The sequence below is a fragment of the Myotis brandtii genome, unplaced genomic scaffold, assembly GCF_000412655.1.
Source record: "Myotis brandtii unplaced genomic scaffold, ASM41265v1 scaffold572, whole genome shotgun sequence".
NCBI lineage: Eukaryota > Metazoa > Chordata > Mammalia > Chiroptera > Vespertilionidae > Myotis > Myotis brandtii.
Genome location: NW_005370144.1, coordinates 49,732 through 64,295, shown reverse-complemented (window position 1 = coordinate 64,295; position 14,564 = coordinate 49,732). Strand labels below are relative to the sequence as shown.

At 50.1% G+C, this 14,564-nt stretch overlaps 1 protein-coding gene across 1 annotated transcript in view; it reads left to right on the top strand.

Moving 5' to 3' along the window:
- LOC102253539 overlaps positions 1-11,693 on the top strand; it is a 17,128-nt gene extending 5,435 nt beyond the window's left edge. The window contains exons 6-12 of the mRNA XM_005878701.2: positions 1,022-1,050; positions 1,887-2,003; positions 2,824-2,959; positions 4,161-4,299; positions 10,228-10,513; positions 10,725-10,839; positions 11,518-11,693. Coding sequence (XP_005878763.2) covers positions 1,022-1,050; positions 1,887-2,003; positions 2,824-2,959; positions 4,161-4,299; positions 10,228-10,513; positions 10,725-10,839; positions 11,518-11,560 — 865 coding nt within the window. The 3' untranslated portion in view covers positions 11,561-11,693. The remainder of the gene's footprint in view (positions 1-1,021; positions 1,051-1,886; positions 2,004-2,823; positions 2,960-4,160; positions 4,300-10,227; positions 10,514-10,724; positions 10,840-11,517) is intronic.
- Positions 11,694-14,564: the final 2,871 nt, after the last annotated feature.

The following is a 14,564-nucleotide window of genomic DNA, read 5'->3' as shown; positions in this document are numbered from 1 at the left end:
TTGGGTGGGGTGGTGGGGTGGGATGGGGTGGGGTGGGGTGGGGCAAAGCAGGGCTGGGGGCCAATGGTGGGAGACAAGGGGCAGGAATGAGATCCAGGACAGAAGGCTGGGTTGTCAGGGGACTGTGGCCGCCATGGAGGGGCTGAAAGTCAGCTTGTTTCCCAGGACAAGACCTGTGGGAGGAGGAGGACAGTGTGGGCCTGGCTCAGCTGCTCAGTGACGCTATTGGAATAGGGCCCCAACCCCCACACCCACCCCCAACTCAGCTCTGGGGGGTTGTCTTCTCAGCTGGTCCCCTCCAAGCGTCAGATGGTGGCCCACCTCCCCTCATCATGCCTCAGTCCCAGGGGGCAGAGAGTGGACTGGTCCAACCACAGAACTTTCAAGCCTGTACATCCTTTCCGTGGACAATAGCAGGGACCGACCAGGAAGGGCAGCTGATGGGCAGCCCAGAAGTCAGGTTCCAGTGGTGTTTCACTCCTGTGGAGACCCTGTGGTGTGGCAGAGGGAACAGGCTGCCTCTTGGATTCCTCACTGTAACACATGGAGAGTAACAGTGACTGACCTCGGGGCTGTGGTGACAGTTAAATGTTGGGCATTTGGGACAACGTCTAACAAAGAAGATAGTTAGTCTCCAACAAAGGATGAGGTGATTATAAAGAAGAAGGGGAGTCTCTGGTTCAATAAATCAATCAATTTTCAAATAATCCTCCCGTCCTCCAGCAGTTTCTGCTCACACCATGTGCAGCCTGGTGTTGCGAAGAAGTGGTGACAAGAGGACTTAGAGGTCTCAAAGGTGGTCGAGGCTGAGACCCAGGACAGGGCTGGCCCCTGCTCCTGTCTCCTCCTCCTGCCTCCCCTGATGGGGACTCCTTCCCTATCCTCTACCAGCTCCTCCTCTGCCCCCTGGGTGTTCCTCCTGTCTCCTGACCCTGTGCCTCGCCTGGCCTCTCCCCAGGACTCCCACATGTCCTGTGGGCTGCTGCCCTCATTTCTGTGTCTCCTCCCGCCCCTGCTGCAGGTGTCCCAGGGAGAATGCCAGTCCCAGAAGTGACGCCACCATGCCCTAGTGAGCAGGACGTATTGAGAGGGGCCTCCATTCCCTTTGCTTTAAATTAACCTCTACCTTTTGGTGCAGACTCACCGTGTCTCAGGACCTGAGCAAAGCCCCTTTCATCCCCAAGCTTGTCCAGACTGCACCAATTCTCACAGCAGGGAATGACTACTGAGCACTATATTGCTGAGGCCAAGTTCTTTTTCCCTTTTCCCAAGGTTGCAGGGAGACAAGGTTGAGCCCGGATTCACACCCTCACTTTCTGCCCCTTCCCTCCCTCCATTCTGTCCTCTCTCCTCCCTGCTTTGCTTCCCTCCATCTGCCCAGAGTGGTATATCTTCTTTTTGATCCTGTTTCTTCCTCTCTGTGCTCCCTTTACTCTTCTTTGCCCTCATGGCTGCCTCTTTCCTTCCCTCCCAGCTTCCCCTTTAACTTCATTTCAGACTCACTGAGAACATAAAAGAAGGCCCATAGAAATGGAGATATATCCCATGTTCATGGATGGAAAGTCTCAGGGCCTCAGAGACATCTATGCCTGCCAAGGTTGCTCTACACATTGATGATAGGGTATCACATGAAACACGAAAAGTTTGTCCATCACTCAGCTTGGTTTGGCTCATTGATTGAGCATGGACCCGTGAACCAGGAGGTTCATGCATGGGCACTTGCCCAGGTTCTGGGATCTTTTCCCAGTAGATGGTATGCAGGAAGCAGCCAATGAATGATTCTCTCATCATTGATGTTTTTTTTCTCTCTCTCCCCCTTCCTTCCTATTTTTGAAATCAATTTATAAAACATATTTTAAGGAACTTTTGCGCATAAATTCATGTAGATCTGTACAAAGCCAATACAACTTCAAAGGTGAAGCTAAGGTGGATGGGCATACCAGATATTGGATCTACGCTGAAGCCCTGGAAGATCAGTGTGGTAGTCGCTCAGGCATGGACAGGTGAGGCAATGGAGCATATGAGAGAGTCAGAGACAACCTATACACACACACACACACACACACACACACACGCACACACACACTAAAGGTTGTGGCATTGCACATCAGTAGGACAAAATGACATTGAAGGAAAGTCATTAAATGTCCTTGCATTGGCTATCCAATACAAAATAAAAAATGACATGCCTATGTCATGTCATATACATATATGACAAAACTAATACATTTGAAAACCTTAAAAATTAAGACATCTATACCTGGAAAGACTTCATGAAGCGAGAGCCTAGCCACACATTGAAAGAAAGCATTTGCAATGGAACTGACAAGGGTCACTATCCAGCTTGTCTGAAAGCTCTCCTAGAGCAAGAGGGACAGGAGCCTGCCAGCGGTGTCCTCCCCACCCTGTGAAGGCAGAGGGACCCAAGCAGAGGACCAAGCCCAGAACGAGGAACTCAATGCACATCTGTCCCTGATCCAAGGTCCACACTTTCCCATCATTCAACAGGAGGCAGGTGGAGAGCATGCACTGGGCTCAGGCTTGGGCTGGGTGCAGGGTGGTGTGGGAAGGGCTCCAGCCTGGCCCTCCCAGGGGAGCAGGGCCTGTCCCATCCCCTCTCCCTGCCATCATCACTTTCCCTTTCCTTTTGCCAGAAGCCTGGGTCCTGCTGCACGGAGGAGCCTGTCTCCAGCAGAGGTCAGCTCTGTCACAGGGAGGGCTCCAGAGGAGGAGGGAAGGTGGGTCTGAGGCTGAGGAAGATCACACCCCAGGCCCCGCCCACCCCTGCAGCCAAAACAGGAAGGAAGTGGGGCCTCAGCTGAGAAGGCAGGAAGGTTCTCCATCCAGGAACTTTCCGAAAACCTGGGCCTGTGAGCAGACGTGCAGCAGCGCCAGCTCCGGGACCAAGGGCAATGCAGCAGCAAGGGAACCAAGACTTCACTGCGGTGCCCTGGCCCAGGTACTGCCCCCACTCTGTCCTTCTCTGCAGCCCTTTCTACTTGGGGGCCTGAGGTGTCTCTGTCCTCAGCCTTGTCCTCCCCCTGGTCTAGCCTGGCTTCTCTCCCGCTCTGGGACCTTCTCTGCAGGTCCCACTCCCTGGGGGCTTTGCCGTCTCCTGGGGAAGCCCCCACAGTTGCTTCTGAATGGCCCCTCCTGCCCCTCGCCCAGGCCTGTTGTCCACCTGGTCCTCCTCTCAGTCTGCCAGTTGTGGGCTGGCTGTCCCCTCCCTGCCCGTGGGGCTGCTGCTCTGTGGCCTTTCCTGTGCCCTCTTGGCCATGAGACTTGCACTTAAGGATGAGTGGAGCACTGGGGGCATTTGGCTTGAAGCACTTGGATCCACTTTCTGTGCTACTGACCCCGTTATCCACACAGACTGAGAGGAGCTCGCTGAGCAGGAAGGGGAATCCTCTCTCCCAAGGTGCCGGCACTGTGAGCAGAAGAGCAAAGTCAGGCTGTGCCCAGAGGCATCCCCGCCCTCGCGTTTATAGTGCGCCCACCGGTGGGGGAATCGCTGTTTACAATGAGCGAGAAAAGCCTCTCAGCCAATAGGGCCCCGCAGCCAGCTGACCTCATGCAAGGGCTGGACATGGCTTTGCCTGGGCAAGGGACCGGCTCTGTCACTCAGCAGCCCTGTGACTTGGGCAGGCTACTCCCCTCTCTGTGTCCCGTTCCCTCCTCTGTAAAATGGGGTGAGGCTGGATTTGGGGAGGAATAGAGGAGTTCAGATACAAGGAGCTCTTAGAACAGTAGCCAGAGCCTGTGAATTTAGGTGTTAGCCTGACATTAAATGATAATAATAAACATGCATAGGTGAAAGGTCAATCATGAATTGCACCTTAATATGAAAATCTAATGTTTGGGGGTGGAGACAGTTTTATTACTCATTTTTGTATTCAAATGACTGGGGGTAGGGAGTTTGGCGTGTATTGTTCGAAGCTGCAGAGCCGGGCCCTAAGGAAGAGGACAGGAGCCCCCCCACTCGCCCCACTGTCTCTGCAGCCCCTGCTCTCCTGCTCTCCCCCAGCTGAAGGCAGGGGTTACTGGGAGGCAGGGTGCCCAGGGTGTCCATGGGGTGTGTTCAGGAGTCACCGGATGGGTGAAACTCCTAGGAACACTGAATTGTCTGTTTTCTCTCTTGCCCACTGCAACCCAATGAGAAGAATGTATCCCAAGACCTTCAACTCCAACTTCAAAAACCTAGATGGCCATGGGTGTAAGTCTACCTTCCTCTGCTTTGAAGTGGAAAGATGGGAGGATGGCTCAGTTCTTGACTATCAAAATGGTGTCTTTCGAAACCAGGTATGTGCCCCACGATGCTGTCATCAGAGGCAGGAGCTAAGCCAGGGAAGGATGTGGGGAGATGATAATATGGAAAATGCCAGAGGCTTCTTCCCACAACACTGTCCTGTGTTTTAGCCCTGGATGCCCCTGCCTGACCCTCCCAAATCGCCATAGACCAGCAGTCACCAACGGGTGGTCTGTGGACCACTGATGGCCCGTGAGGTCTGAAAGGTTGGTGACCGCTGCCATAGACATGGCATTTGAACTTATCCACGAGGCCTCCTCTAGTCACTAGAGTCTATTGAACCTGCTGGCCCTCAGTCGCCACCTCTTCCAGGGACTGCAAACCATCTTGGAGGAAAGAGCATCTAGGCTTGGGTAAAAGTGCTGATAGGCTTATGTGTATAGAAAAGAGGACATTTGATTGGACTCACATACATAAATGCTTTTTCCATATTCAAAAGCAAAATTTTCATAAAGGCCTGTTTCACCTCCCTGTCCTGTTTCTCAGTGATTGCTCTACTGTTAGTAGAATTCAGCCACTCAGCCAAATTAGCAAAATGGGTCTCAGATCTAGATCATACATACATCAAAGTAAGCACTCTTCTTACACCATTCTCCTTGGGAGCTCAGGCTGTGGGCCACCTCAGAGTTAATGCTCGCATCCTGAAGTCTCTCTGATAGGCTGTACGTAAGCCTCTATTATGTACTGTGGTTTATCATAAGGAATTTCCCACAGGCTAAGCTTGATACTCAAGATGTTGGTTGTAGGAGAATTGCAAAAATGAATGTGTTTGCCATAACTTTAAATACCTGGATTAGAACCACAAAAAACGTGAAACGGTATTATAAATGACACACACACAGTAAGGAACATAGCATGTCTGCCAGATCTGACATATGACAGGTTGAAAAATATTAAATATACTAGAGACTCTGAAACCCTTGGAAAGCACAAAATAACCAACCAATGCTGGACTGACTTGATGGACCTAGTTCAGCTGTGTTTTGATGGAAAAACATGAGATTGAAAGTTCGTTAAAATGTACTTAAATATGCATTACAAGGTTTTCACCTTTTTTTCCCTACAACAATGGCATTTTCCCAATAATTTAAAAGTGATTCTCTTCCCAGTGTAATGTAGTCACATATAGTGTGTTTACTTCTTAGTCTTTTACTTTGCTTTCAAACACTTAAAATGCTTGAGCACTTCCTTTTCAGAAAGTTATGAAATTAAACTTAAAAATAATTTTAAATGCTCATTAAAATGTGTCTGTGTACCTCTTATGCCCCTTTCCTGGGAGCCAGCACTGAGACATTGTTCAGCAATGCTTTTTAATGTTCTTTACCTTTAAACCTAGAATCAAGTGCAACTGATGTCTGTTAAATGCTGGGTCTAGTTTTATTCCATCTTCCAGAGCTTCATGGAATAAGAAACTAATGTAGTACAAATGAAGATTATATGTTTCTGGGCAACAGTAGAGTTAGTAAACAGATTATTTATCCACAGACGCATGTCAGTCCACTGGAGCAGGGGGTTCGGCACATTGAAAATGTAATGCGATCAGCCTCTATTGTCTGGGGTCAGTTTTCTTTTGCTGTGTTCCTTAGGATGGGGTGGGGGCCTAAGTGTCCTTATGAAGCTGTGGTCCACGACACGCGCCCGTGAGGGAGCCGGGTCCTGCTGCGCCCTCGCGTCGGGCAGCACCAGCGAGCACCAGTGTTGTAGAGTAGCCCTCACGTTAAACAAAACCATTGTAGAGTACAGTGTACAGTTGTGTTGCTGATTTTCCTTTGAAATATAAAATATTTTAAGCTTTTTTTTGTCGAAAGTGGTAACATCTTAATACGAATAAAAAACCTTTTTGTGGTTGTAAGATTTAGCTTATGAATCATTCAAATTGAAGTGAAAGATTACCAGGTCATTGTTAATGACTTAGTCTATTAAGAATATATGTATTTTTGTAAAGGAAACGCACTTGTAGATATTTAATCAGTACAAGATATATGTCTGTTTTGCAGAAATAAAATGCTGCTTAGAGATTCTCTTTAAATATTTTTTTGCTGAAATGCATTTTCTGTTGACCTACGGAATGTTGTTTACAAAACTGTATGGTCGAACTGTTGGGCTAGATCAGGGGTGGGCAAACTTTTTGACTCGAGGGCCACAATGGGTTCTTAAACTGGACCGGAGGGCCGGAACAAAAGCATGGATGGAGTGTTTGTGTGAACTAATATAAATTCAAAGTAAACATCATTAACCCAACCCCCCAATCGGCCCTACCCTGAGCGTGACTGAGGGTGGCATCGCAACCTCCCGATCCGCCCTGCTCTGTGCATGACGGGGCAGCGTACCAACTCCCCAATTGGCTCTGCTCTGAGCCTGACCAGGGGCTGCACCTAGGGATTGGGCGTGCCCTCTGCCACCCAGGAGCAGGCCTAAGCCAGCAGGTCGTTATCTCCTGAGGGGTCCCAGACTGCGAGAGGGCACAGGCCGGGCTGGGGGCCCCCCCCCCCGAGTGCACAAATTTTTGTGCACCGGGCCTCTAGTCTATATATATAAAAGCTCACTGACTAAATGGCAGAATGACTAGAATGACCAGTCAACCAGTCACTATGATGTGCAATGACTACCAGGGGGCAAACACTTAATACATGAACTGCCCCCTGGTGGTCAGTGCACTTCAACAGTGGGAGCGGAGCTTGGCTGACTGGGATGAGCAGCTCCCCCTCAGTAGGCCGATCCTCCCAGGACTCACCCCAGCACCAGTGCACGAATAAGTGCACCAGACCTCTAGTCTATATATATAAAAGCCAAGCGACCTGAACGCCGGAACGACCAGTTGCTTTGATGCACACTATGGCTCTGATCAGCTCCCCCACACCCTAATTGGGGGTGGGCCGGCCAACCACCCACAGCCCCTCCCTTTGGCAAGCCCTGCTCTGATCAGCACCCCTCACTACGATTGGTGGTGGACTGGCCGGACCCCACCTGTGCATGAATTTGTGCACCAGGCCTCTAGTTATAAATGAGATGCGCGCGCACACACACACATACACAGTAAGGGACATAGCATGTCTGCCAGATCTGGCATATGAAGGGTTGGAAAATATTAAATATACTGGAGACTCTGAAACCTTTGAAAGCACAAAATAACCAACTAACGCTGGATTGACTTGACAGACCTAGTTCAGCTGAGTTTTGATGGGAAAACATGAGAATGAAATCTCATTAAAATGTACTTAAATACACATTACAAGGTTTTCACCATTTTTTCCGTACAGCAATGGCATTTTCCCAATAATTGAAAAGTGATTCTCTTCCCAGTAATGTAGTTGTCACTTATCGTGTGTTTTCTTCTTCGTCTTTTTCTGTGCTTTCAAACACTTAAAATGCTTGAGCACTTCCTTTTCAGAAAGTTACGACATTACACTTAAAAATAATTTAATTTTAAATGCTCATTTAAAGGTGTCTGTGTATCTGTTACGCCCCTTTCCCTAGGAGCCAGCTCTGAGACATTGTTCAGCAGCTTTTCAAGGTTCATTACCTTTAAAACTAGAACCAAGTGCAACTGACGTCTGTTACACGCTGGGTCTAGTTTTCTTCCATCTTCCAGGGCTTCCTGGAATAAGAAACGAATCTAGTACAAATGAAGAGTCAATGTTTCTGGGCAACAGTAGAGTTAGCAAACATTATTTATCCACAGACGCACCTCGGTCCACGGGAGCAGGGGTTCGGCACAGTGGAATGTAAAGGGACCAGCCTCCTGTGTTTGGGGTCAGTTTTCTTTTGCTGTGTTCTTTAGAACGAGAGTGGGGCCTAGGTGTCCTTATCAAGCTGTGGTCCACGACACGTGCCCGTGAGGGAGCCCGGGCCCTGCTGCGTCCTCGAGGGGGGCAGCCCCGGCGAGCATCAGAGTTTGGTAGAGGAGCCCTCACGTTAAAAAAAAAGCCACCGTAGAGTACAGTGTACAGTTGTATTGCTGATTTTCCTGTGAAAGATAAAATATTTTAAGCTTTTTTTTGTCAAAAGTGGTAACATTTTAATGCAAATAAAAAACCTTTTTGTGGTTGTAAGATTTAGCTTATGAATCATTCAAATCGAAATGAAAGATGACCAGGTCATTGTTAATGACTCAGTCTATCAAGAATATACGTATTTTTGTAAAGGAAAAGGACTTGTAGATATTGAATATATTTTTATTGATTTCAGAGAGGAAGGGAGAGAGAGATAGAAACATCAATGATGAGAGAGTATCATTGATAGGCTGCCTCCTGCCCACCCCCTACCGGGGATCGAGCCCGCAACCCGGGCATATGCCCTTGACCAGAATCTAACCTGGGGTCCTTCAGTCCACAGGCTGATGCTCTATCCACTGAGCCAAACCAGCTAGGGCAGCACTTGTAGATATTTAATCAGTACAAGATATATATCTGTTTTGCAGAAATAAAATGGTGCTTAGAGATTCTCTTTAAATATTTTTTGTGCTGAAATGCATTTTCTGTTGACCTATGGAATGTTCTGTACAAAACTGTATGGTCCAACTGTTGGGCTAGATACTTATGGTTTTTAAAATCTGGACTTAGCCAAGTATACGTGACCATGTTAAAAATAGTATCTTTGTTATTAAAATGCTGATTGCAAAAAAGAAAAAAAAAGAAAGAGGGTCTAGGACAGTTGGGGCTGCTGTGCACCAGTGCCTTATGGGGCCCTAGGAAGTGCTCTGCTGGCTAGGTCCTCCCCCAGCTACCCACTCCCTCTTCCAGGCCCAGGATGTGGGATCCCCCAGAGGAGAACCCACACCCACTTCCTGCCTGCTTCCTGCCCGCTCTGGGCCAAGCACTAAGGTCTCCTCTGCAGTGTCCAGCACACGCCAGCCCTCCCTTCTCCACCCAAAGTGCAGACTACTCGGAGCCCTTAGGGGGTGGACGAGGTGTCACTGGGCAGGACTTTCCCATGGGAGTGTAATCAGGGTCACTCAGGTCATTTAACCTTTTCTAGTACCCAGGGGTCAAATTTTCAGAGAAATCGCTCAATTTAATGTTGATAACGTACTTTGAAATATATCTAAGATATTGTTTCAACATATCTGTAATAATAAAAGGGTAATATGTTAATTAGACCAGACGTCCTTCTGGACACCATTCCTGATGTCCTTCCGGACGAAGCCGGGGCTGGGCAAAGCCACCCGGTCCCGGTGCCTGCCAGGGGCCGGAGGAGGGAAGCCGGTGCCGGCAGCCAGGGGAAGTAAGGCCTACTCTTGCACGAATTTTCATGCATCTGTCCTCTAGTAGTTAATATAAAAGTTCTCCATGAGATAGGGAGGGGAGGAGTTTACAAAGGGATGAATCGCTCCACTGGTGACGCTCAGTGGTTGAGCATCGACCCCTGGACCAAGAGGTCACTGGTTAGATTCCATTCAGGGCACATGCCCTGGTTGCAGGTTTGATCTCCAGAGGGGGGTGTGCAGGAGGCAGCTGTTCCATGCTTCTCTCTCATCAGTGTTTCTATCTCTCCTTTTCCCTTCCTCTCTCTAAAAATCAATAAAAATAGCCCTCACTTGTTTGGCTCAGTGGATAGAGCATCAGCCTGCGGACGGAAGGGTCCTGAGTTTGATTCAGGTCAAGGGTACATGCCCAGGTTGTGGGCTCAATCCCCAGTGGGGGTCGTGCAGGAGACAGCCGATCAATGATTCTCTCTCACCATTGACATTTTATCCCTCTCACCCTTCCGTTCTGAAATCAATAAAAATATATTTTAAGAAATAAAAATCAATAAAAACATATTTTTTAAAAAATAAAAAGGGGATAAATCAATCAACAACATGACCCTGAGACGATTGCTCCCTGTCCCCTGGTGCCCACCCCCAGTCCTGTCACATGCCTGCTCTGTCACATGCCTGCTTTGTTACGAGGGTCCCCCCACCCTCTCTCCGTTTCTCCCAGTTGTATCCTGGCCACGCAGAACTCTGCTTCATAGAATGGTTCCATGAGAAGGTTCTGTTTCCTGATGAGATTCGGTGTCCTGATGCGCAATACCATGTCACCTGGTACATATCCTGGAGCCCCTGCTTCGAGTGTGCAGAGCAGGTGGCTGACTTCCTGAATGAGAACGAGAACGTGGACCTGAGCATCTCCGCCGCCCGCCTCTACTTGTGTGAGGACGAAGATGAGCAGGGGCTTCAAGATCTGGTTGCTACAGGGGCCAAGGTGGCCATGATGGCTCCAGAGGGTGAGAGCAAAGGGAGCTGGGCAGGAATGGGGGAGCGGGGGCAGGTAGAGGCACCCGGGGAGAGTGAGTGGCAGGGGGACTTGGGAAACTGAGGCAGGAGTGAAGACACTGGCAAGGAGGAAACTGGGCCCTGAGTGGGTTGCCCAGGGGAGGCTCAGGAGAGAAAGGCTCCTAGGCCAGACCTGCCTGCTCTCTCCCCTCTTTGCTGCAGATTTTAAATACTGTTGGGATAACTTTGTGTACAACGGGGGATGGCAGTTCACGTATTGGAAGAATGTGCGTCGAAATTATGGTCGTCTGCAGGAGAAGCTTGATGAAATCCTCGGGTATGGGTTTCCTCCCCCCTCCCCCCCTTACCTCCCACAACCTTCACCTGAGTCTGGGCCTCTCTGCTCCTTCAGGTGCCTCCCCACCCCGACCCTCCCTCCCTCCACCCCTCAGTGCCTCGCTCTCCCCCAGCAAAGGTGCTCCCCCCTCCTTGGTCCTCCCATCTCACCACATTAACCAAATGTTATTAAACCGAACACAAGTGGTCATGAATGTGTATGAGTGTGGCCATCAGAAGACTGAGGAGACAGAGAATGACTGCATTCGGTTGCTAGGGCTTCCTTAGTAACAAACTATAGCCCAGCCCCTGTGATGTGAATGCCCCTAGTATTAAGAGCACCTGTTTTTAACAATATATATCTTTATTGATTTTAGAGAGGAAAGGAGAGGGAGTGATGGAAACATCAACGATGAGAGAGAATCATTGATCTGCTGCCTCCCGCAGGCCCCACACTAGGGATTGGGCTTGAAAACCAGGCATGTGCCTTGACGGGGAATCGAACCTTGACCTCCTGGTTCAGAGCCCGCTGCTCAACCACTGAGCCACACTGGTCGGGCTGAGCAGCTATGCTTAATTAGGCCTTTGTTCATGTGGTAAAAGCTCTTCCTGCTCAACTCCCTTTGTTCTCAGAAGGTCCTCATTAGTTGCTAATGTGTGTGTCTTTTTGTCTCCTCAGGGACTTGAGGAGGATTCATGACTTTATTTTTGGGACGGAATGATGTCTCCAAGCGGCTGGCTCCCGGGGCTGAATGGAAGAGCCCTCGCTAAAACTGAAGCAGCACAGCTTTCTCTCCAGCTCCCTGAAGCTCCCGTCCCCAAGTCCCTATGCAATAAAAGGCTAATATGCAAATTGTCCCCTTGACCGGAAGTTCAACCAGGGGGCGAGGCCCATCCACCAACCACCCAGGGCCTTCCACTACCACCACCCACCCCCCAATTAAGGAAACCAAAGTTTACTGGGAGAAGCCAGTCCTGGAGAAGGTGTAGCTGGGGTTCCAAGTGCAGGCCGGTGTCTGGAGCCTCCTTTCCATGTGACAGGGGGGAGTAGTTCAGTATCCAAGCTAATGAAAGTCTAATAGTCCATGTGTGGAGGCCACATGGACGCAGGGGTGGGCTCCCCCAACACAGGAAGGAACGTCAGGAAGCCATTGCTGCCTGGGAGAAGAGAGAGGCTGAGAGGAACTGCGGGCCTTTTACTTTAGGGGGTGGGCAGTCTTGCTAGCTCCTAATTGGTCTTTTCAAAGAATTCTGCCAAGGCAACATCCTTGGGATTGGTTTATATGCCTTACTGCCTTGTGATTGGTTATCTGCATGAGATCTCAGCAGTATCCATACATTTTAAAGTTCATGCCTCTCTCCCGAGTGCCCTTCCTTCCCCACCCAGTTGGGTGCCTTAGTAACTCTGCCTCGTTGGGTTCCAGGTTCTACTTCCTTTCCCGTGGTCCCACCCCTACCTACCTGGCTTCCTTCCGTCTCCTCACAAGGAGGGAGGCACAGGTGTGGACCACACTCTTGACTGACTGGGTCATCTAACCAGGCAAAGTGGTCGGCTCAGAATCTCTCCTCCGCCTGGAGATGAAGACCAAAGCAGAAGGTCAGTCTTGGAGATCCATGGGGACCTCAAGGGCATCTTCTCCCAACAGCCCCTCCTGCTCCTGGCACACCTGCACTCTGCCCAGCTCAGGTGGTGCAGGAACCCTCCAGGCCAGCGGGAGCGCTGTCTCCATGCAGCCCAGCCGCCCTGGGTGGTCGCTTACCTCCAACAGGAACGTCCAGGTGTTAGCTGCAGAGCTGGGCGATGACTCTGAAGCCAGATAACCAATGGGTCCGGGCTGCCTGTCACTACTTGAGCCAGATCGGCAGAGTCAGGGTTGAGTCATATACGCGAGTTTATTCCAATAAGGCCGGCAGTGTGGGAGAGCAGCGGGTCATCCATGAAAATCCGCTCTTCCCCATAAACCAGCTGCTGATACTGGGTAGAAGGACAGAGATTACATGGGAAGTAGGAGTGACGGGCATGGGGAGCAGGCCACGGGAATGGTGCAGGCTACAGGCAGTGCAGGCTGGGAATTGGTAAGGACGGGCGTCTCGGGACTGGATTGTTTCAGCAACAAGGTGGTGAATCTTTCCATGACGATCGGCAGTTCTCGAAAAAGGAGAATGGGCTGCATTCCCAGGTTAACTCCCATGTCCCGGGCGTACAACTCTCAGCCAGGTCAGCATGTGCTTCTTCTAATCAGAACAGAACAATCACCACTAACAGAGCATGATTCATACTTCTTACAGCTATAGCTAGTCCCCACTACTCGATGTCTGCCCCTAACAACTCCACAGTCACGTGGAAGCCGCGAGGCTCCCAGCTCACTGCTATGCCAGCCTCAGGATACCCTGGGTCTGGGTCCTCGGGGCCCAGTGTACAGCCACCTGGAACACCTGTGTCCTGTCAGCGAGCTGGGGGAAGAGGGGGAGAAAGGGGCAGGTGACCAAGCTAGCTGCTGCTGAGGAAGGTCCCACAAGCTGCCATATGGAGTTTATTTCCACATCTCCCTGGCCAGGACTGTCACCCAGCCACACCTGGCAGCAAAGGAGTTCAGGAAACGGAGCCTTCATGTTGGGTAACTGGGTAAGCATCAGGGGCTGTACATGCTGAAATAGGAGCATTAACAGTGGGACATGAGTAGTCTCTACCACACATGTGAGATTTTCAGCAGTAAATGGGAAGCATGCATGTGCTGGATTGGAGAGTATCCCCTCCACATCACGTCCTGCTCGGAGCCTCAGAATGTGCCCTTATTTGGCCATAGGGTCCTCGCAGATGGAGTTATTTAAGGTGAGGCCATATGAAGTGTGTGTGTGTGGGGGGGGGCTATTCTAATCTGACTGGTGTCCTTGTAAGAAGAGGCGACACAGACTCTCAGGGGGAAGGCCATGTGAGGACAGGTTGGAGGGAGGTTCTACAAGTCCAGGACTTAGGGCAACACCAGGGGGGACAGGCCCAGCTGTAGCAGACACAGCAGCCTTCAGAGAAAGCACAGCCTGGGGACACCTTGATCTCAGACCTCTGTCCTCCAGAGCTGTGAGAGGATAGCTTTCTGCTGCTAAGAGCACCCAGTGTGTGGTAATTTGTTAAGGTTAGGACCTGGCCGGCATGGATTGGTGGTTGAGCATCAACCTGTGAACCAGAAGGTCAGGGTTCAATTCCCAGTAGGGGCACATGCCCAGGTTGCGGGCTCAATCCCCAGTGTGGGGCGTGCAGGAGGCAGCCGATCAATGATTCTCTCTCATCATTGATATTTCTATCTCTCTCTCTCCCCCTCCATTCTTCTCTGAAATCAATCTACACTAATAAAAGAGAAACATGGTAATTAGCGTACGACCGCTACCCTTTTCATTGGCTAATCAGTGAGTATATGCAAATTAACTGTCAGCCAAGATGGCAGCCGGCAGCCAGGCAGCTGGAAGCGAACATGAGGCTTGCTTGCTGCAGTGAAGGAGGACTCCAACGTTCCCCGCCTGCGCTGCCGGCCTCTGAGCTGGCAGTTTGAAACTTTGTAACAAATATAGAAGCTAAACAAAACCCCGGGATCTCAGAGCTGGAGTTATACATTGTTTCGATTATAGAACGCAAACAAACCAGCGGAAGCCTCAGAGCTAGAGCCAGAGTTAAAGCTGGCCCAGAATAAAATAAAAAAAGAGAAAAAAAAGGAGCGGTTGGGAGCTTCA